The sequence below is a fragment of the Clinocottus analis genome, unplaced genomic scaffold (genome assembly GCF_023055335.1).
Source record: "Clinocottus analis isolate CAN_PGR_092001 unplaced genomic scaffold, fCliAna1.0.p SCAF_4, whole genome shotgun sequence".
NCBI lineage: Eukaryota > Metazoa > Chordata > Actinopteri > Perciformes > Cottidae > Clinocottus > Clinocottus analis.
The window spans coordinates 2,223,164-2,243,606 of record NW_027176153.1 but is presented as its reverse complement, the minus strand read 5'-3'; the positions used below and the strand labels follow the sequence as shown (position 1 = coordinate 2,243,606).

General features: G+C 41.6%; 3 protein-coding genes and 1 long non-coding RNA gene across 7 annotated transcripts in view; 2 read left to right on the top strand and 2 right to left on the bottom strand.

Annotated features, from left to right (window-relative positions):
• Nucleotides 1-1,409, bottom strand: part of LOC137799936 (myosin heavy chain, clone 203-like) — a 3,327-nt gene extending 1,918 nt beyond the window's left edge. Inside the window, exon 1 of one of the 3 annotated variants that reach the window (XM_068596840.1) lies at nucleotides 1-1,409. This exon is cut by the window's left edge and continues 751 nt beyond it. In XM_068596840.1, the coding sequence (XP_068452941.1) occupies nucleotides 1-1,095 (1,095 nt within the window). In that variant the 5' untranslated portion in view covers nucleotides 1,096-1,409. The other 2 variants (XM_068596841.1, XM_068596842.1) reach the window with 2 other exon arrangements.
• The window catches only part of LOC137800537 (beta-alanine-activating enzyme-like), a 5,723-nt gene extending 3,743 nt beyond the window's left edge, over nucleotides 1-1,980 (bottom strand). Inside the window, exon 1 of the mRNA XM_068597771.1 lies at nucleotides 1,733-1,980. Within this exon, the coding sequence (XP_068453872.1) occupies nucleotides 1,733-1,837 (105 nt within the window). The 5' untranslated portion in view covers nucleotides 1,838-1,980. The remainder of the gene's footprint in view (nucleotides 1-1,732) is intronic.
• A 10,686-nt stretch (nucleotides 1,981-12,666) lies between these two features.
• Nucleotides 12,667-18,507, top strand: LOC137801071 (uncharacterized). The gene is made up of 3 exons (XR_011079684.1): nucleotides 12,667-12,733; nucleotides 17,738-17,955; nucleotides 18,037-18,507. It is a non-coding gene; the product is annotated as an uncharacterized lncRNA (long non-coding RNA).
• Nucleotides 13,094-15,919, top strand: LOC137799915 (myosin heavy chain, clone 203-like). Of its 2 annotated transcripts, none has more exons than XM_068596785.1 (2): nucleotides 13,094-15,199; nucleotides 15,488-15,919. In XM_068596785.1, the coding sequence occupies exons 1-2, from the start codon at nucleotides 13,408-13,410 to the stop codon at nucleotides 15,565-15,567; spliced, it is 1,872 nt and encodes a 623-aa protein (XP_068452886.1). In that variant the 5' UTR covers nucleotides 13,094-13,407; the 3' UTR covers nucleotides 15,568-15,919. The 2 variants fall into 2 exon arrangements, with proteins under 2 accessions (XP_068452886.1, XP_068452887.1); XM_068596786.1 differs by having other exon boundaries at nucleotides 13,095-15,199; nucleotides 15,496-15,919.
• Nucleotides 18,508-20,443: the final 1,936 nt, after the last annotated feature.

Sequence of the window (20,443 nt, the reverse complement as noted above, 5' to 3'; positions counted from 1 at the left end):
GTAGTGGCGGGCCAGATTGGTCTGAACTTCCAGGTTGTTGGTGAGGCTCTTGACCTCGTCCTCTAGATATTCCCTCTCTGAATAAAGAGCCTTTGCGTTGGACTCGCTCTCGGACCGCAGCTTGATCTCAAGATTTAGCTTCTCGGTAAGATCCAGGATTGCTTCTTCCTTCTCCTGGATCGTCGCCCTGAAATGCGATTCAGACGCCTTTTCTTTATTGTAGCTCTCCTCCTCCAGAGCGGAAAATCGGGACTGCCAGGCCTCGCCGCTGTCGCAGCCCAGCTTGGTCTGAGCTTCCAGGTTTATGGTGAGGCCCTCAACCTTGTTCTTTAGATATTCCCTCTCTGAATAAAGAATGTTTGCGTTGGACTCGCTATCGGACCGCAGCTTGATCTCAAGATTGAGCTTCTTGGTAAGATCCAGGATTGCTTCTTCCTTCTCCTGGATCGTCGCCCTGAGATTCAATCCAGACTCCTTTTCTTTATTGTTGCTCTCCTCCAGAGCGGAAAATCGGAGGTGCCAGGCCTCGCCGCTGTCGCAGCCCAGCTTGGTCTGAGCTTCCAGGTTGATAGCGAGGCCCTCAACCTTGTTCTTTAGATATTCCCTCTCTGAATAAAGAACCTTTGCGTTGGACTCGCTCTCGGACCGCAGCTTGATCTCAAGATTTAGCTTCTCGGTAAGATCCAGGATTGCTTCTTCCTTCTCCTGGATCGTCGCCCTGAGATTCCATCCAGACGCCTTTTCTTTCTCGTTGCTCTCCTCCAGAGCGGAGAATCGGAGGTGCCAGGCCTCGCCGCTGTCGCGGACCAGCTTGGTCTGAGTTTCCAGGTTGATGGCGAGGCCCTCAACCTTGTTCTTTAGATGTTCCCTCTCTGAATAAAGAACCTTTGCGTTGGACTCGCTCTCGGACCGCAGCTTGATCTCAAGATTGAGCTTCTCGGTAAGATCCAGGATTGCTTTTTCCTTCTCCGGGATCGGCGCCCTGAGATCCTTCATCTCATTTTGAGCAGAAATTTCTTTTACTTCAACCTGTGCCTCTTTTTTTGGACCATCTTGAGGCTGAGCCTCGTGTCTCTGGGTATCCCCTTGATACATTTGAAGCAAAGATGGGGAAATATCAATATAAATGTGTCGTAAAGATACTTGTGGCGCGCCTCTTAAAGACGATTGTGGGGCGTCTTTATGAAGATGATCGTGGTCTATTAATAATGACTTCGCAGTGAAACACTTTGCTGGTCTTGAAAAGTAAAATAAATCTGCTTTTTGTGTTCTCAGACGTAGATCCTGTCGTACTGCATGCAAGCATGAGCGAAGAGTCAGGAATTGCTTGGAGCAGTTGTACAAATGAGTTTAGGAAAGAGTTGTGCCTTTGAAGCCAAAGTGGGCGGGGCATTCCATCCCCATGGAAACAATAATCACAAAAAAACAAGATGGCGTCCAAAGCAGAGGAAACTGTGTATGTATGTATGTATGTATGTATGTATGTATGTATATATATATATATATATATATATATATATATATATATATATATATATATATATATATATATGTATATATATATATATATATATATATATATATATACATTTGAATGTGTTTTTTTAATTATTACTATTACATTCTCATTTGAATATTATTACGGTTATTGAGATACATTAATATTAGTATCCGGACTAATAAATTAGCATTATAAAATGATAAACGTCCTTCCTGTGCGTGTCCTTCTTACCTGAACAAGTCCTCCAGCTGAAATCCTTTCTATCCACGGAGCAGAGAGAGGAAAGCTCTTCGTTTCCGGTCCGTGTACGTTTTGTTCGTTTGTTTTATCGTTCATTCGAGAATACGGAAATACGGAAAAACGGCCGTTTCTTCGTTTTCCGTTTCAAACCAAAAACGGGAAAACGGAAAACTACTTCCGTTTTCTCGTTTTTGGCGTCTGAAACCAAAAACGAGAAAAGAGAGACGATTATTTTCATGTCAAAATAAAAGCCAGTACTATGTATTATTATTTACGGTCTTTTAATTCTCATTTACAGTCTTATATGATGCAAACACATCGCAGAGTAATGTTAGAAGAAGATTAATTATTAAATATGAATAAATACACCTGGTTAAGTTAGCAACAGTAGAGACTACAGGCAGTTTAATACATGTATATATGTGCACAGCAAGAATCAACTGTTCAATTAATCGCTGCATTTTTTTAATGCAACACAGTTCGTAATATAGTTTAATCAAGTAACTTGTGTGTTTAGAGTTGATCATATTTAATTGTTTTATCGTATTGTGCCGTTTCTTGAGTGAACACAGAGCAGAGCCTGTATGAGACCACAGTAAAGGTTTACCTTTCTACCAGCAGGTGGCGCTATTTCATGTATTTACTTGTTATACGCGATCTTCTCTGTAGCTACTTGATGAGAAAACTCAACTGAAAGTTGTTCTCTGAATACTACTGTTGTTGAGTCACACAATGTCATTTTAGGACTTTTCAGGCGGGAAGTTAGTTGTTTAAGCAGCAAATCTGTGGTCTGTTTGTCAAGAATCATCCGATTTAACCTTTTTAGTACGGAGCTTGTCGCCAGCGACATAAAGTCAAACGCAAACTCGACGCAAAGCTAATTTGACCGTAACTCCCTATTTACTTACGCCATCGACGTAAATCCAACTGATTCTGAACGCTAAGAATGTCCATTACGGTAATGGTGGAAAAAAACAGCAACAAACATGTCTGTGGGGGTGGAAGTGAGCAGCTGTAGAGAATCAGGGGAGACACTTTGACTGGCATTTCACTTCTTTGGAAATAATATGTTGGCATTGTAAATAATAGTATTATAGTTTATGAGAGTTCTGCCACTTGCTGGCCCACCTAAACCCCTTAATAAAGGCCATTTTCATGTCCCCACAAATATACAGGACAGTTGGAATTGACAGCTGTCGGGATGCAGACCGTCAGGCTGGACTTGGGTTGGGAACCAATATATTCTGCCCTTGCTTCTGTAGGTTGGCTTAGCAGATAGCTAACAGTAGATCCAGGAAATAAAGAACCAGAAATCCAGGCTGGCATTTAGGGTTTTTACTTGAATCTTTGTTTTTGTAAAACTGTAGAAACAGAACATGACATTAGCTTACAGATGTGTCATAAACGCACAGAAGAATACCAAGCTCAGAATAAACATACTATCAATATGCTGGAAAAGCCAAGTATTCATTAACACCAGACTTCCTGGACTAATTAGAGTTTAAGCTAACTTTAACGTTGTCAACATATTAATGCAGAAGGGACATGTCAATATAAAAATGCTAATCGCGATTAGCATCGCGGTTAGCATCACAGTTAGCATCGCGATTAGCATCCACACAACACAACTGAAACGGTAAACAGACAGAGAATATATCGGAAAATATATTTACATGCACATACAGACGTACTTACAGACTTAGGTCTTTAAAGGCTACCAGACAATAAGTGAGACAAATAGCTGCAGCATGTCTTCTCAGCTTAATCGGAACAAACTACGGCAAGAGAGGAGGGCTAAACAAAGATGCAATTACACTCTGCACCACTTGGCGTCTGTGTGAATGTGAGGCAGAACACTCCCCACTTGGTATTTTATAATACCACTACTAAGTCCCCTCACTGAGGAGCAGAACAAGTTCTGAAACGGGTCTTGAATACATCTTAGGGGTGCCTTCTTTAATGATCCGGACATTAACTTTCCGAACCCTACCATCGCGGCTGGGAATGGTTTCAACAATAACTCCCGTCGGCCAATCATTTCTCTTAACTTGAGTGTCTTTGAGGAGTACCACATCTCCAACTTGCAGATTTGGTCTTTCTGACTGCCACTTCTTTCGAGACTGAAGGGTCACCAAGTATTCTTGCTTCCAGCGTCTCCAGAAGGTCTCAGCAAGACATTGAACTTGCCTCCACTGCTTTTTGTAGAGATCTTTGAGATCCATCTTCCCTGACGGGGCCGATAACGCGTCAGTCTTCTGAGTAAGCAGCATTGCGGGCGTGAAAACCGCTGGCATCTCGGGATCAGAAGTCACTGGAACTAGAGGTCTCGAGTTCATGATTGCCATGACTTCAGCCATTAGTGTCGCAAGTACTTCATGTGATAGGCGACAGTTCTCCTTCAACAACATGGCATCTAAAATGCGGCGTGCAACACCGATCATCCTTTCCCACACACCCCCTCATGTGAGAAGAGTGTGGTGGATTAAATATCCAGGTGCAGCCTTTATCTCCAAGGTGAGCTTTCAACTCTAGATCTTCTGAGTTAATCTGCAGTTCTTTACAAGCTCCAATGAAGTTTGTTCCCCTATCCGAACGTAATAGTCTCACAGGACCTCTGATAGCAGTAAATCTCCTCAAGGCGTTAATGAAACTGGAAGTTGTCATACTATCAATGACCTCAATGTGCACCGCACGTGTACTGAGACAGGTGAACATGACTGCCCATCGTTTGGCTTCTGCATGGCCACCTCTGGTCCTACGCGCTGAGATGGTCCATGGTCCGAAAACGTCAAGTCCAACATGAGTAAATGGGGGGTCCAAGGTAAGTCTATCTTCAGGTAACTCAGACATTTTTTGTTCTTCGACCTTTCCTCTCATTCTTTTGCAGGTGACACATTTGTGTACTACACTTGACACCAATCCCTTGCTTCCTGTTATCCACAGTCCGGCTGTTCGAATAGCTCCTTCAGTGAAGTGCCGACCTTGATGAACAACTTGTTTGTGGTAGTGTCTTACCAGCAAGGTAGAAACATGATGGCTCCTGGGAAGGATGATCGGGTGCCTTTCTTCCCAGGATATGTCTTCCGATGATGTTCGGCCTCCAACTCGCAGTAAACCACTGTCATCAATAATGGGGTCCAAACGAATGAGTGGACTGCGCATTGAGACTTGGCCCCCCTTTGAGATGTTTTTGATTTCTTCTTTGAAGAAGTCTTGTTGTACACTTTTCATAATTATGAGTCTTGCCTGAAGGAGTTCATCCTTTTTCTGACTACATTGAAGTGACGTTCTGGAGAAGGCTCTGGCTTTCTGGACGAGCCTAGCTATTGCACGAGTAAGGGATCTCCAGCTGGAAAATCTTCCAAATCGTTGGGAGCCGAGAAATCCACTTGTAGCTTTTGTAGCATAGGTTGAGACTTGGGGGCGCACCTCTACATCAGTCTCTGGCTGAAGAAGGTCAAATATCTCTGGATGTGGAACTTCATCTTTTTCAGGTCTGGTCAGAAAAGCTGGACCTGAAAACCAATTGGTGTCTTTCAGAAGATCCGCAGGGACAGACCTAGATCCATGATCTGCAGGGTTATGGTTGGTTCGGATGTAGTGCCACTGGCATGGGTGAGAGGACTTCCTGATTCTTGTTACTCTGTTGGCCACATAGACGTAGAAGTTCCTGGTTGCATTGTGAATGTAGCCCAGTACAATCTTGCTGTCTGTGTAGAATTTGACTGTTTGGATCTCCAAATCAATTTCATCCATTATCAGGTCTGCGATCTCTGTTGCTAAGACAGCTGCACACAGCTCCAAACGAGGAATAGTGTGAGCAGGTCGTGGAGCCAGCTTGGATTTCCCCATGATGAACCCCACATGGCTTTGTCCTTCTGCATCAACTGCCCTGAGGTAAGCTACAGCTGATATAGCCATCGTTGATGCATCTGAGAAAACACAAATTTCTCTGTGTGATGTAGCGAGCAGAGAAACAGGAATGTAGGTCCTCTGAATCTGAAGCTGCTTAAGTTCCATTAGAGAATCTTTCCAGGCATCCCACCGGATTTCTTTCTCTGCTGGGAGTTGTGCGTCCCAATCATACTCTTCTTTCGAGAGGTCTCTGACAATTGCCTTCCCTTGAATCGTGATTGGTGCTACGAACCCCAAGGGATCATAGAGACTGTTGACCGTTGATAAGACGCCTCTCTTGGTGAACGGCTTTCCATTATTAGACACGCAGAAGGAGAAGCTGTCAGTTTGCAGATCCCATCTGAGGCCCAAACTGCGTTGGTGGGGTAGAGGATCAGATGACAGATCTAGATCCTTAAAACATTTGGCACGATCTTCAGATGGAAAAGCGTCCATAACACTGGTGCTGTTGGATGCTATTTTATGCAGCATGATGCTTGACTCAGCTAGCATCTCCCTTGTTCTTTTCAGAACAGTGATGGCTTCATCCTCAGTGGAAAATGAGGCCAGCCCATCATCCACATAAAAGTTCCTCATGATAAACTGCTTAGCATCTGTATCATGTTCTTTACGTCCTTCTTGCGCTGCACGTCTTAAGCCATAGATGGCTTGTGAAGTCGTTACCTTCAAACCACAAGAACCTCAGAAAGTCACGATGGTCTTCACAGACTGTGAAACAATAAAACATCTGTTGAACATCTGCTATGACTGCAATAGGTTCTTTGCGGAAACGGATAAGTACTCCAAGAAGAGTGTTATTCAAATCTGGTCCCTTCAAAAGGATGTCGTTGAGAGAGATGCCTTCGTGCTTGGCACTAGAATCAAACACCACCCGTATTTGATCTGGCTTCTGAGGGTGGTAGACGCCAAATGCTGGTAGGTACCAGCGCTCTTGATTTGCTTTCAATGGTGGAGCTAGTTCTGCCTGGCCTGACTCAAAGATCTTCTGCATGAAGTCAAAGTATTGTTTTTTCACTTCTGGCTTTCTTTCTAGTGTGCGACTCAGAGAAGAGAGACGTTTGGCTGCTTGACCTCTATTATTCGGGAGACGAGGTCTCGGGTAGCGGAATGGTAAAGGAGCCACCCAATCTTCGATCGACAATGCTGTTTTCTCATCCTCTTTTGTCTTGACAAAAACCTCACTTCCAAGATCGTCATCCTCCAGGAGCTCTGTGTTTTCCAGGGTTTGATTACTCTGACTTGATGTCCTCTTGGTAACTTTCTCTTTGACGTGGATAGCGCTAACACATGGACTAAGGAAAGATGTACGTCCATTAGGTAATACATTAGTCTTGTAGACGTTGATGCTGTTTGGCTTGTGGGCTCCCCTGAGACATACTGCTCCAACAATAACCCAACCAAGGTCCAGTTGTTGAGCATATGGTGCATTGTTGGGTCCATTGTATTGTTTACGCACCTTGTGCACCCGTAGTAGGTCTCTGCCAAGGAGAAGGAGAATGTCTGTATCAGGATCAATAGCTGGGATTTTATCCGCAACTGGCTTTAGGTGGGGATAATGATGAGCTATCTCTGGGGAGGGGATCTCCGAACGGTCGTCAGGCATCATGTCACACTCTATGAGTGTGGGGAGAGGAATCTGTACGTTGCCATCCATTGACTCAACTATAAGTTTGCTTGCGCGTCGTCCTGATGTTTCCACAACCCCTGAACATGTTTTAAGGATATATGGTGCAGCACCTGCTTTGATGTCAAAACGGTCAAGGAGCTCAGTCTTTGCCAAGGACCTATTACTCTGTTCATCAAGGACAGCGTAGGCTTTAACAGCTTTCTCTGCAGGGTAGACCTTGACTAAGCATATTTTGGAACATGACCGCGCGCCGACAGATTCCCCACAGACTTCTGTGCATTTTGACATGACCTCTGGTGTCTCATCCTCTTGCTGCTCCCCACTTTGATTTTCCTTAATAGCAGAGCTCACTGGTTCCCATAACGTTGGCCCAGGGTGGAGCGCAGATGGATGTCTGTTACTATCGCACTCTTTGCACTGCACAGCTTCGTCACAGTCCTTGGCAAAGTGACTTGTGGAAGCGCAACACTTGAAACAGATACGTTTTTCTTTCAGGTAAGCTTTTCTGTCCTCTATCGTCTTGTTGCGGAACCCCCTGCATTTTCTTAGAGGATGCGGTTTATTATGTAATGGACAGAGTCTGTCTGGATCCTCAAACCGTCTCTCCATGTTGTTTTGCTTGACTTCACCCTCAGAGGAAACCTCAGTCTTCCTGGTGAACACAGATGGTTTGTTGTTTTTCAGAGACGTATCTGTCTTGATGGAACCACCGATGGTAAGTTCAGCAAAGCTGGGGTCATTTCTTGTCTTTGCCTGGTCTTGAATGAACTTTACAAATATGCTGAAGGGAGGATATTGAACCTGGTAGTCATTTTTGTATTTAGAGCCAACTGATATCCATTTCTCTATAAGGTTATAAGGGAGCTTTTGTGCAATGGGATTGACTCCACGAGGTGTGTTAAGGTAAGAGAGTCCAGGTAAGAACCCATCTTTTCGAGCTGCGTCCAGTTCTAACAACAGGTCCCCTAGTTCCCTCAACTTCTCATTATCTTTGTTTGAGATCTTAGGAAACTCATCTAACTTTGTTAAGAGAGCATTTTCGATCATTTCAGCTGAACCGTAGCATTCTTCCAATCTCTGCCAAACCATTTCAAGCCCTGAGCTAGCATTATTTATATGGACTGCACGAATGCGTTTGGCCTGCTCTGCAGACTGAGGCCCAAGCCATTTGGTTAATAAATCTAGCTCTTCTCTGGGGGTAAGGTTCAGGCCACTGATGGAGTTGGCAAAAGAGGCTTTCCATGTCCAATAATTCTCTGGTCTGTCATCGAATTTTACAAGTCCAGAGCTAACTATTTCTTTGCGAATTAAATATCTGGCTAAGTCAGCTGTGTCTGATTGAACATGCAGCGTTGCTCTAGGGGGCATGGCATGGTTTGTACCTGACAGCGTACTGTGATTCTGAGGGCTCACCTGGCGTCGCTGAAGGTTGGTTGTGCTCATGCTCTGGTGTTGTGCTGATAGTTCTTGGAATGAGCGGTCGTGAATTTCACCCAAACTGTTAATTTGGAGACCAGGATTGTCTGCATCATCGTTGACCATGTTGGGCTGGCGCGTTGATGGAGAGAGAGGTTCTCGTTTTGTGAGTTGGTGCTGTTGCTGACCATGGTCCCAAGAATGTTGTTGCACATATTCTTTGGTGCGTTGAGCTGGTGGATACAGAGTTAATTTTGTCACATTTAGTCTTGGTGTTTCTCCACCTTCTTCCTCATAAGCTGCTTCAAGGATCTCAGCTTCTGTGATAGCTGCTACAGCAGCGCCCTGACTTTTCAGTGCATGTAGGTTCGCCTGTAGTTCAGTTTTCCTCCTTTGCTGTTCTGCTTCGATTACTGCTCTTCTCTTTGAGTCTTCTGCTTCTACCCGTGCTTGCTCAATTAACATGTCTGCTTCTCTCTGAGCATACGAAGCTTTGACCCGAGCAGCTTCCGCTTTAGCTCTTGCCTTGGTGACAGCAGAGCTGTGTGTTGACGCACGGCTAGATTGGTTTGAGCGTTTGGAACAGGAAGAGTACTTAGACTGTACATCTGATGTGTCTTGCAGAGGGTTTTCTTCTTTGTGTTCCTCCATAATAGCTGATGAGCTGTATTTCTGGTCTGCAGTGTGTTTAATCCACTTTTCATTTGGTAGCCGTTGAGTAATAAGTCTTTTTACTATTCTGCCCTTGCTTCTGTAGGTTGGCTTAGCAGATAGCTAACAGTAGATCCAGGAAATAAAGAACCAGAAATCCAGGCTGGCATTTAGGGTTTTTACTTGAATCTTTGTTTTTGTAAAACTGTAGAAACAGAACATGACATTAGCTTACAGATGTGTCATAAACGCACAGAAGAATACCAAGCTCAGAATAAACATACAATCAATATGCTGGAAAAGCCAAGTATTCATTAACACCAGACTTCCTGGACTAATTAGAGTTTAAGCTAACTTTAACGTTGTCAACATATTAATGCAGAAGGGACATGTCAATATAAAAATGCTAATTGCGATTAGCATCGCGGATAGCATCGCGGTTAGCATCACAGTTAGCATCGCGATTAGCATCCACACAACACAACTGAAACGGTAAACAGACAGAGAATATATCGGAAAATATATTTACATGCACATACAGACGTACTTACAGACTTAGGTCTTTAAAGGCTACCAGACAATAAGTGAGACAAATAGCTGCAGCATGTCTTCTCAGCTGAATCGGAACAAACTACGGCAAGAGAGGAGGGCTAAACAAAGATGCAATTACACTCTGCACCACTTGGCGTCTGGAATGCAACACAAGGAAATGTGAGGCAGAACACAATGCAACATTCCTCTTTTGCATTTTGGACCAACCAGCATGGCACTGTCTCATAAAAATGAATTTCCCATCCAATAACACTGGACAGAAGAATCAGAAGAATTGAGATACAGCAACACAAGTCAAATACAGGAATGTAATCGTAAAGCCACCACTAATTCTGAAGGTTTCTGAGCTTTTTGGGGAGTACTGTATTTAACTTGTGTTTGACATACAGAATTAGAAAAATATCAAAGATTGTCTTTCTTTGCTGATCTAGAAGTGTGCAGATGTCATTGGTTCAGATAAAAATGTGAGGACCTGCTCTGAGGTTGTGACCTGCTGTTCTCAGCTAAACAAAGTCATGACCTGTGGCTCTGCGGTCATGACCTGCTGCTCTGAGCTAAACAAGGTCATATGACCGGCTGATGTAAATGTTTTAGTAACCGACATGTAACCTGGGGAACCCAACGGCCTTGTTGCTCAGTTTCACTGGAACAGCAAACTACCTTAATTAATATATTATTATTTATATAATCAGAATCAGCTTTAGGTGTGTACACATTCAATGAATATGACTTATCTAAATGTACATGCAGAAATATAGACATACGGCTGTAAACAGGCAACAACGTCTAAGAATCATTTGACTACTATAAACTATGTGAGACATCTTAGAAGTGTGAGAGTAGCTGTGCTCTCCATGTTTCAGTTTGATAACATAAGTCATACAGTCAACTCTTCAAACAGTGTTCACACACAACACAGAGCTGAATCCTTCTGGAGACCAAAGTGCTACGTGAAGATGATGTGATTTATTCAGAGGTGCTGAGACACTGACAGCAGAGTCAAAACAGATCAAGTTATATGTTGGTGATGACAGTAACAGTAACAGCATGATGGTCTGCATCCCTACAGCTCCAGAGGTCACTCTGAGGGGTCACAAGACAGGTAACATGGTAGAAGTACAGAGAGACAATTCATCTCGTTTGTGTTCTTGTAAGATTTTGTCAAACTTGTTGTATCTCAATGGCATTTGGACCAAAGCCTTTGACCAACACTATATATCTTCTCACCTTGGCCCTTTGACCTCTTCTGTACCATTCAATGCAGGATTTTTATTTGTAATAAATTAATCAACCAGGTAGGTAAATTATATGCGTGTTTAATAAGAATAAACGTAGTTGACTTTCCATAATATTTCTCTTTTGAACAATTGAAAATGAACATGAGCGAAGCTTTTGAGATTACCGGAATGAAATTTAACCTATTTTACATCTTCTCAAACAGTTTTGTTTCCCCAAAGCATTGAGTGTCCGTGTTATATAGGCTTTCATATGTGTTCATGTCCAAACGTTTTGAGATTTGTTTATCTCCGTGAAGCAGTTTTCATCCAGCTGAAGACAGGACCCATTATTGTACTCCTCACACATCCAGAAAGGCACTGTTTCCTCCCAGAATAACTTTCTTTGTCCATTTCAACTGTCTTTCTGTGTGTTTGTGGGGACATGAAAATGGCCTTTATTAAGGGGTTTAGGTGGGCCAGCAAGTGGCAGAACTCTCATAAACTATAATACTATTATTTACAATGCCATCATATTATTTCCAAAGAAGTGAAATGCCAGTCAAAGTGTCTCCCCTGATTCTCTACAGCTGCTCACTTCCACCCCCACAGACATGTTTGTTGCTGTTTTTTTTGTTTTTTTCCACCATTACCGTAATGGACCTTCTTAGCGTTCAGAATCAGTTGTATTTACGTCGATGGCGTAATAAGGAGTTAAGGTCAAATTAGCTTTGCATCCAGTTTGCGTTTGACTTTATGTCGCTGGCGACAAGCTCCGTACTAAAAAGGTTAAATCGGATGATTCTTGACAAACCGACCACAGATTTGCTGCTTAAACAACTAACTTCCCGCCTGAAAAAGCCCTAAAATGACATTGTGTGACTCAACAACAGTAGTATTCAGAGAACAACTTTCAGTTGAAGGTTTCTCATCAAGTAGCTACAGAGAAGATCGCATATAACAAGTAAATACATGAAATAGCGCCACCTGCTGGTAGAAAGGTAAACCGTTACTGTGGTCTCATACAGGCACTGCTCTGTGTTCACTCCAGAAACGGCACAATACGATAAAACAATTAAATATGATCAACTCTAAACACACAAGTTACTTGATTAAACTATATTACGAACTGTGTTGCATTAAAAAAATGCAGCGATTAATTGAACAGTTGATTCTTGCTGTGCACATATATACATGTATTAAACTGCCTGTAGTCTCTACTGTTGCTAACTTAACCAGGTGTATTTATTCATATTTATTACTTTATGTTCTTCTAACGTTACTCTGCGATGTGTTTGCATCATATAAGACTGTAAATGAGAATTAAAAGACCATGAATAATAATACATATTACTGGCTTTTATTTTGACATGAAAATAATCGTCTCTCTTTTCTCGTTTTTGGTTTCAGACGCCAAAAACGAGAAAACGGAAGTAGTTTTCCGTTTTTCCGTTTTTGGTTTGAAACGGAAAACGAAGAAACGGCCGTTTTTCCGTATTTCCGTATTCTCGAATGAACGATAAAACAAACAAACAAAACGTACACGGACCGGAAACGAAGAGCTTTCCTCTCTCTGCTCCGTGGATAGAAAGGATTCCAGCTGGAGGACTTGTTCAGGTAAGAAGGACACGCACAGGAAGGACGTTTATCATTTTATAATGCTAATTTATTAGTCCGGATACTAATATTAATGTATTCTCAATAACCGTAATAATATTCAAATGAGAATGTAATAGTAATAATTAAAAAAACACATTCAAATGTATATATATATATATATATATATATATATATATATATATATATATATATACATATATATATATATATATATATATATATATACATATATATATATATATATATATATATATATATATATATATATATATATATATATATATACATACATACATACATACATACATACACAGTTTCCTCTGCTTTGGACGCCATCTTGTTTTTTTGTGATTATTGTTTCCATGGGGATGGAATGCCCCGCCCACTTTGGCTTCAAAGGCACAACTCTTTCCTAAACTCATTTGTACAACTGCTCCAAGCAATTCCTGACTCTTCGCTCATGCTTGCATGCAGTACGACAGGATCTACGTCTGAGAACACAAAAAGCAGATTTATTTTACTTTTCAAGACCAGCAAAGTGTTTCACTGCGAAGTCATTATTAATAGACCACGATCATCTTCATAAAGACGCCCCACAATCGTCTTTAAGAGGCGCGCCACAAGTATCTTTACGACACATTTATATTGATATTTCCCCATCTTTGCTTCAAATGTATCAAGGGGATACCCAGAGACACGAGGCTCAGCCTCAAGATGGTCCAAAAAAAGAGGCACAGGTTGAAGTAAAAGAAATTTCTGCTCAAAATGAGATGAAGGATCTCAGGGCGCTGATCCCGGAGAAGGAAAAAGCAATCCTGGATCTTACCGAGAAGCTCAATCTTGAGATCAAGCTGCGGTCCGAGAGCGAGTCCAACGCAAAGGTTCTTTATTCAGAGAGGGAACATCTAAAGAACAAGGTTGAGGGCCTCGCCATCAACCTGGAAACTCAGACCAAGCTGGTCCGCGACAGCGGCGAGGCCTGGCACCTCCGATTCTCCGCTCTGGAGGAGAGCAACGAGAAAGAAAAGGCGTCTGGATGGAATCTCAGGGCGACGATCCAGGAGAAGGAAGAAGCAATCCTGGATCTTACCGAGAAGCTAAATCTTGAGATCAAGCTGCGGTCCAAGAGCGAGTCCAACGCAAAGGCTCTTTATTCAGAGAGGGAATATCTAAAGAACAAGGTTGAGGGCCTCGCTATCAACCTGGAAGCTCAGACCAAGCTGGGCTGCGACAGCGGCGAGGCCTGGCACCTCCGATTTTCCGCTCTGGAGGAGAGCAACAATAAAGAAAAGGAGTCTGGATTGAATCTCAGGGCGACGATCCAGGAGAAGGAAGAAGCAATCCTGGATCTTACCAAGAAGCTCAATCTTGAGATCAAGCTGCGGTCCGATAGCGAGTCCAACGCAAACATTCTTTATTCAGAGAGGGAATATCTAAAGAACAAGGTTGAGGGCCTCGCCATAAACCTGGAAGCTCAGACCAAGCTGGGCTGCGACAGCGGCGAGGCCTGGCAGTCCCGATTTTCCGCTCTGGAGGAGGAGAGCTACAATAAAGAAAAGGCGTCTGAATCGCATTTCAGGGCGACGATCCAGGAGAAGGAAGAAGCAATCCTGGATCTTACCGAGAAGCTAAATCTTGAGATCAAGCTGCGGTCCGAGAGCGAGTCCAACGCAAAGGCTCTTTATTCAGAGAGGGAATATCTAGAGGACGAGGTCAAGAGCCTCACCAACAACCTGGAAGTTCAGACCAATCTGGCCCGCTACTACGACAACACCTGGCAGTCCCGATTTTCCGCTCTGGAGGAGGAGAGCCACAATAAAGAAAAGGCATCTGAATTGAGCTTAAAGGCTCTTCTTACAGAGTGTCACGATATGGAAAATAAGATCCAGAGCCTCTCCGAGGACTTAAAGGCTCAGACCAAGCTGGTCAGCGACAACGACAAGGCCTGGAAGGATAAAATTAGTACTCTGAAGCGGGAGCACGTGCTGAAAGAAAAGACTATCCGAACGGCTGCTCACGTGGAGCGCGAAGCTCTTTTGCAAAAGTTGAAGGAGCAGTCCTGCAAGATGCACTCGTTGCAAGTCAAATATCAGGGTGAACAAAATGACAATGAGGAAGAGTTCTGGAGGCTGAGGCGCCAGATAGTGAACCTGGAGGACATCTGCCTCAGGCAGAAGAAGAAAAACCTGGGCTTCTTTGGCCGGCGGATGGAGGACAGGGAGGTCGAGTTGGAGAGGATGAAGCGCAAGGTGCCGGCCAGGGAACCTTTCGACCCTCCTGCACCTGTCCGCTGTCCTCCACCTGTCTACTGTCCTTCACCTGTCTACTGTCCTTCACCTGTCCAGTGTCCTCCGCCAGTCCAGTGTCCTCCGCCTGTCCAGTGTCCTTCACCTGTCGACCCTACTCCACCTGTCCAGTGTCCTCCGCCTGTCCAGTGTCCTTCACCTGTCGACCCTACTCCACCTGTCCAGTGTCCTTCACCTGTCGACCCTACTCCACCTGTCCACTGTCCTTCACCTGTCGACCCTACTCCACCTGTCCAGTGTCCTTCACCTGTCGACCCTACTCCACCTGTCCACTGTCCTTCACCTGTCGACCCTACTCCACCTGTCCAGTGTCCTTCACCTGTCGACCCTACTCCACCTGTCCACTGTCCTTCACCTGTCGACCCTACTCCACCTGTCCAGTGTCCTTCACCTGTCGACCCTACTCCGCCTGTCCAGTGTCCTTCACCTGTCGACCCTACTCCACCTGTCCACCTGTCCGACCCTCCTACCTCTAGCTCCACCCCTAGTATCGCCAAGGCGCTCTGTCTTGTCCGGCTGCCGTAGCTGAGCCTGTTGCAGGAATGTGGTCCTGATGGGAGGAGCCTCCGTGATGGGAGCTCCTCCCATTAGGACCTGTGTTCATGTGTGTTCATTTGTGTGAACGTGTGTTCATATGTGTGTGTTCATGTGTGTGAACGTGTGTTCATATGTATGTGTAATTGTGTGTTCATGTGTGTGAACGTGTGTTCATATGTGTGTTCATGTGTGTGAACGTGTGTTCATATGTATGTGTAATTGTGTGTTCATGTGTGTGAACGTGTGTTCATATGTGTGTTCATGTGTGTGAACGTGTGTTCATATGCGTGTTCATGTGTGTGTGTAAATGTGTGTTCATGTGTGTGAACGTGTGTTCATATGCGTGTTCATGTGTGTGTGTAAATGTGTGTTCATGTGTGTGAACGTGTGTTCATATGCGTGTTCATGTGTGTGTGTAAATGTGTGTTCATGTGTGTGAACGTGTGTTCATATGTGTGTTCATGTGTCTGTGTGTGTAAATGTGTGTTCATGTGTGTGAACGTGTGTTCATATGTGTGTTCATGTGTCTGTGTGTGTAAATGTGTGTTCATGTGTGTGAACGTGTGTTCATATGTGTGTTCATGTGTCTGTGTGTGTAAATGTGTGTTCATGTGTGTGAACGTGTGTTCATATGTGTGTTCATGTGTGTGTGTAAATGTGTGTTCATGTGTGTGAACGTGTGTTCATATGTGTGTTCATGTGTCTGTGTGTGTAAATGTGTGTTCATGTGTGTGAACGTGTGTTCATATGTGTGTAAATGTGTGTTTATATGCGTGTTTGTGTGTCTTCATGTTTGTGTGTCTGTGTGTGTCTGTCTGTGTCTGTCTGTCTAAAATAAAAAAAATAAAAAAAATAAAAAAATCAAAACTCAATATGCTGTTTCCTGTGTGGTTTATTATTATTTAGCATTAAACAATAGTTGACATGACGATGACTATGAAGAAGAAGTTGTGTTTAAGTTGTGACTTTAACAATAAACAATGTTCAAATGGTGTTTTAGCTTAACGAACGTTATTCTGTAATATTTATATTCTATAATACAAACAATATTGATAATTATTTTATTCTTAATAATTCTAATATTTAAATATTAGTAAACATGTTGTATATATACATATATTATATTATATATAATGTATAATATATATACATATATAATGTATAATATATACATACATACATATATACATGTATATATATACAAATATAATAATAATATATATATAATGAATAATATATATCCATATATAATATAATATATATATATAATGTATAAATATATATATATATACACATATATGTATATATACATATATATACATATATTTATAAATTTATATATATACATATATATACATATATATATAAATATATATATATACACATATATATATATACATATATATATGTGTATATATGTATATATATGTATATAAATATATATATATATATGTGTATATATATGTATATGTGTATATATGTGTATATATATATATGTATATGTAGATATATATGTATATATACATATATATATACACATATATACATATATATATACACATATATATACATATACATATATATACATATATATAAACATATATATATACACATATATATATATTTATATACATATATATACATATATATACATATATATACACATATATATACATATATATATACATACATATATATATATATACATACATATATATATATACATACATACATATATATATACATACATATATATACATACATATATATATACATACATACATATATATATACATACATATATATACATACATATATATATACATACATATATATATATACATACATACATATATATATATATATATATATATACATACATATATATATATATAAAGATATATATATATATATATATATATATAAATATATATATATACATATATACACATTTATATATATATACATATACATATATAATAATATATACAATGTATAATTATATATATATTATTATACATTTATATATATACGTACATACATATAAATACATATATAAATATATATATACATATGTATAGATCGATAGATACTGTCGATCTATCTCCCCCTCCCTCCCTCCCTCCCTCCCTCCATCGGTGATCACGTGCTCGTGGAGGTTTAGGCGTCGCTGCCGAAGTTCAAACTGACGCTGGTGCGACTGGAGCCGGAGCCCGGGCGGCAGCCGGAGCCGGTCTCTGCCGCGACCCGGCAGCCGTGGGGTCAAAGGAGGCCCGACGGCCTGGTGTACGTGCTGCACACATCGGGAACGACCGGGTTCCCGAAGATCGTGAGGGTGCCGCACAAGTGCATCCTCCCCAACATCCTGCACCTGAGGTGAGCGCCGCCGCCATCGGCCTCCGAGACGTCTCGCGCTCGTTTGTGTCGATGTGTGTTAGTGAACCGCTCGGCGCTCAGGTCTCTGTTCCAGATGAGCGAGGACGACGTGGTCCTCCTGGCCTCGCCCCTGACCTTCGACCCCTCGGTGGTGGACGTGTTCCTGGCCCTGTCCTCCGGCGCTCAGCTCCTTGTCATCCCGACCGCCGTCGAGAAGACGCCGAGCCGGCTGGCTGGGCTTCTGTTCAGGGTCAACCGGACCGCCGTCCTGCAGGCGAGTGACCTAGGACTAGGAACCTAGGACTAGGACTAGGATAAGTAAGATTGGACTAGTAATAGTAACATATGACGAGTAACCTTTGACTAGGAACCTATGACTAGGATTAGTAACCTAGGACTAGTAACAGTAACCTATAACGAGTAACCTATGACTTGGAACATAGGACTAGGATTAGTAACCTAAGGCAAATGAAAAAAAAGGTTAATTCATTAAATGTTGCAGCTCTAATATATAAATATAATATAGAGTTTAAATCAATAAAAGAGTTTGGAAACTGGAAATATAGATTTAAGATTTTTTTTGATCAAGTGTTTAAAAAGTGTATAAAGTTAATTGCATTTCCTCTTTTAAAAAAAAAAAAAAAGCAAAACGTTTCTCTTGGCGTCAATTTTATTCATTTATTTATCAAATTTATTTATCTGGGTTTGTTTTTTCAACTTTATTTCACTTTCATGGGATGTTTATTAATGAGGAGACATTCAGACATGTTCCAGACTAAGATCTTCTTTGTTGTAAAGAGTTGTTTTAAACAATAAAAGCTCATGTTCCAGTCAGACATGATGATCCAGTGTTGTGTAATATAACGAGTCCGTTACAGAGCCACCAACTCTCACGCTTTCACCGCGTGACACTCGCTTTTTCATGTTTTCACACGCTCACACGCCACACAACCAATATCTCACAGCAAAAAACAAATCAGAGGCGCGGTCGTTACTTTTCAAACTCCCCGACGATAGATGGCGCTAAGGAGCGCATCTGTAAACGGTCCGTGTACGTTTTGTTCGTTTGTTTAATCGTTCATTCGAGAATACGGAAATACGGAAAAACGGCCGTTTCTTCGTTTTCCGTTTCAAACCAAAAACGGGAAAACGGAAAACTACTTCCGTTTTCTCGTTTTTGGCGTCTGAAACCAAAAACGAGAAAAGAGAGACGATTATTTTCATGTCAAAATAAAAGCCAGTAATATGTATTATTATTCATGGTCTTTTAATTCTCATTTACAGTCTTATATGATGCAAACACATCGCAGAGTAACGTTAGAAGAACATAAAGTAATAAATATGAATAAATACACCTGGTTAAGTTAGCAACAGTAGAGACTACAGGCAGTTTAATATGCATGTATATACGTACACAGCAAGAATCAACTGTTCAATTAATCGCTGCATTTTTTAAATGCAACACAGTTCGTAATATAGTTTAATCAAGTAACTTGTGTGTTTAGAGTTGATCATATTTAATTGTTTTATCGTATTGTGCCGTTTCTTGAGTGAACACAGAGCAGAGCCTGTATGAGACCACAGTAAAGGTTTACCTTTCTACCAGCAGGTGGCGCTATTTCATGTATTTACTTGTTATATGCGATCTTCTCTGTAGCTACTTGATGAGAAAACTCAACTGAAAGTTGTTCTCTGAATACTACTGTTGTTGAGTCACACAATGTCATTTTAGGACTTTTTCAGGCGGGAAGTTAGTTGTTTAAGCAGCAAATCTGTGGTCTGTTTGTCAAGAATCAGCCGATTTAACCTTTTCAGTACGGAGCTTGTCGCCAGCGACATAAAGTCAAACGCAAACTCGACGCAAAGCTAATTTGACCGTAACTCCCTATTTACTTACGCCATCGACGTAAATCCAACTGATTCTGAACGCTAAGAAGGTCCATTACGGTAATGGTGGAAAAAAACAGCAACAAACATGTCTGTGGGGGTGGAAGTGAGCAGCTGTAGAGAATCAGGGGAGACACTTTGACTGGCATTTCACTTCTTTGGAAATAATATGTTGGCATTGTAAATAATAGTATTATAGTTTATGAGAGTTCTGCCACTTGCTGGCCCACCTAAACCCCTTAATAAAGGCCATTTTCATGTCCCCACAAATATACAGGACAGTTGGAATTGACAGCTGTAGGGATGCAGACCGTCAGGCTGGACTTGGGTTGGGAACCAATGTATTCTGCCCTTGCTTCTGTAGGTTGGCTTAGCAGATAGCTAACAGTAGATCCAGGAAATAAAGAACCAGAAATCCAGGCTGGCATTTAGGGTTTTTACTTGAATCTTTGTTTTTGTAAAACTGTAGAAACAGAACATGACATTAGCTTACAGATGTGTCATAAACGCACAGAAGAATACCAAGCTCAGAATAAACATACAATCAATATGCTGGAAAAGCCAAGTATTCATTAACACCAGACTTCCTGGACTAATTAGA

Coding starts and splice junctions, on each gene's coding strand:
- LOC137799915 (XM_068596785.1), top strand. CDS start 13,408: ATGTATCAAGGGGATACCCAGAGACACGAGGCTCAGCCTCAAGATGGT. Junction 15,200..15,487: donor ACCTGTCGACCCTACTCCAC/CTGTCCAGTGTC, acceptor ACCCTACTCCAC/CTGTCCACCTGTCCGACCCT.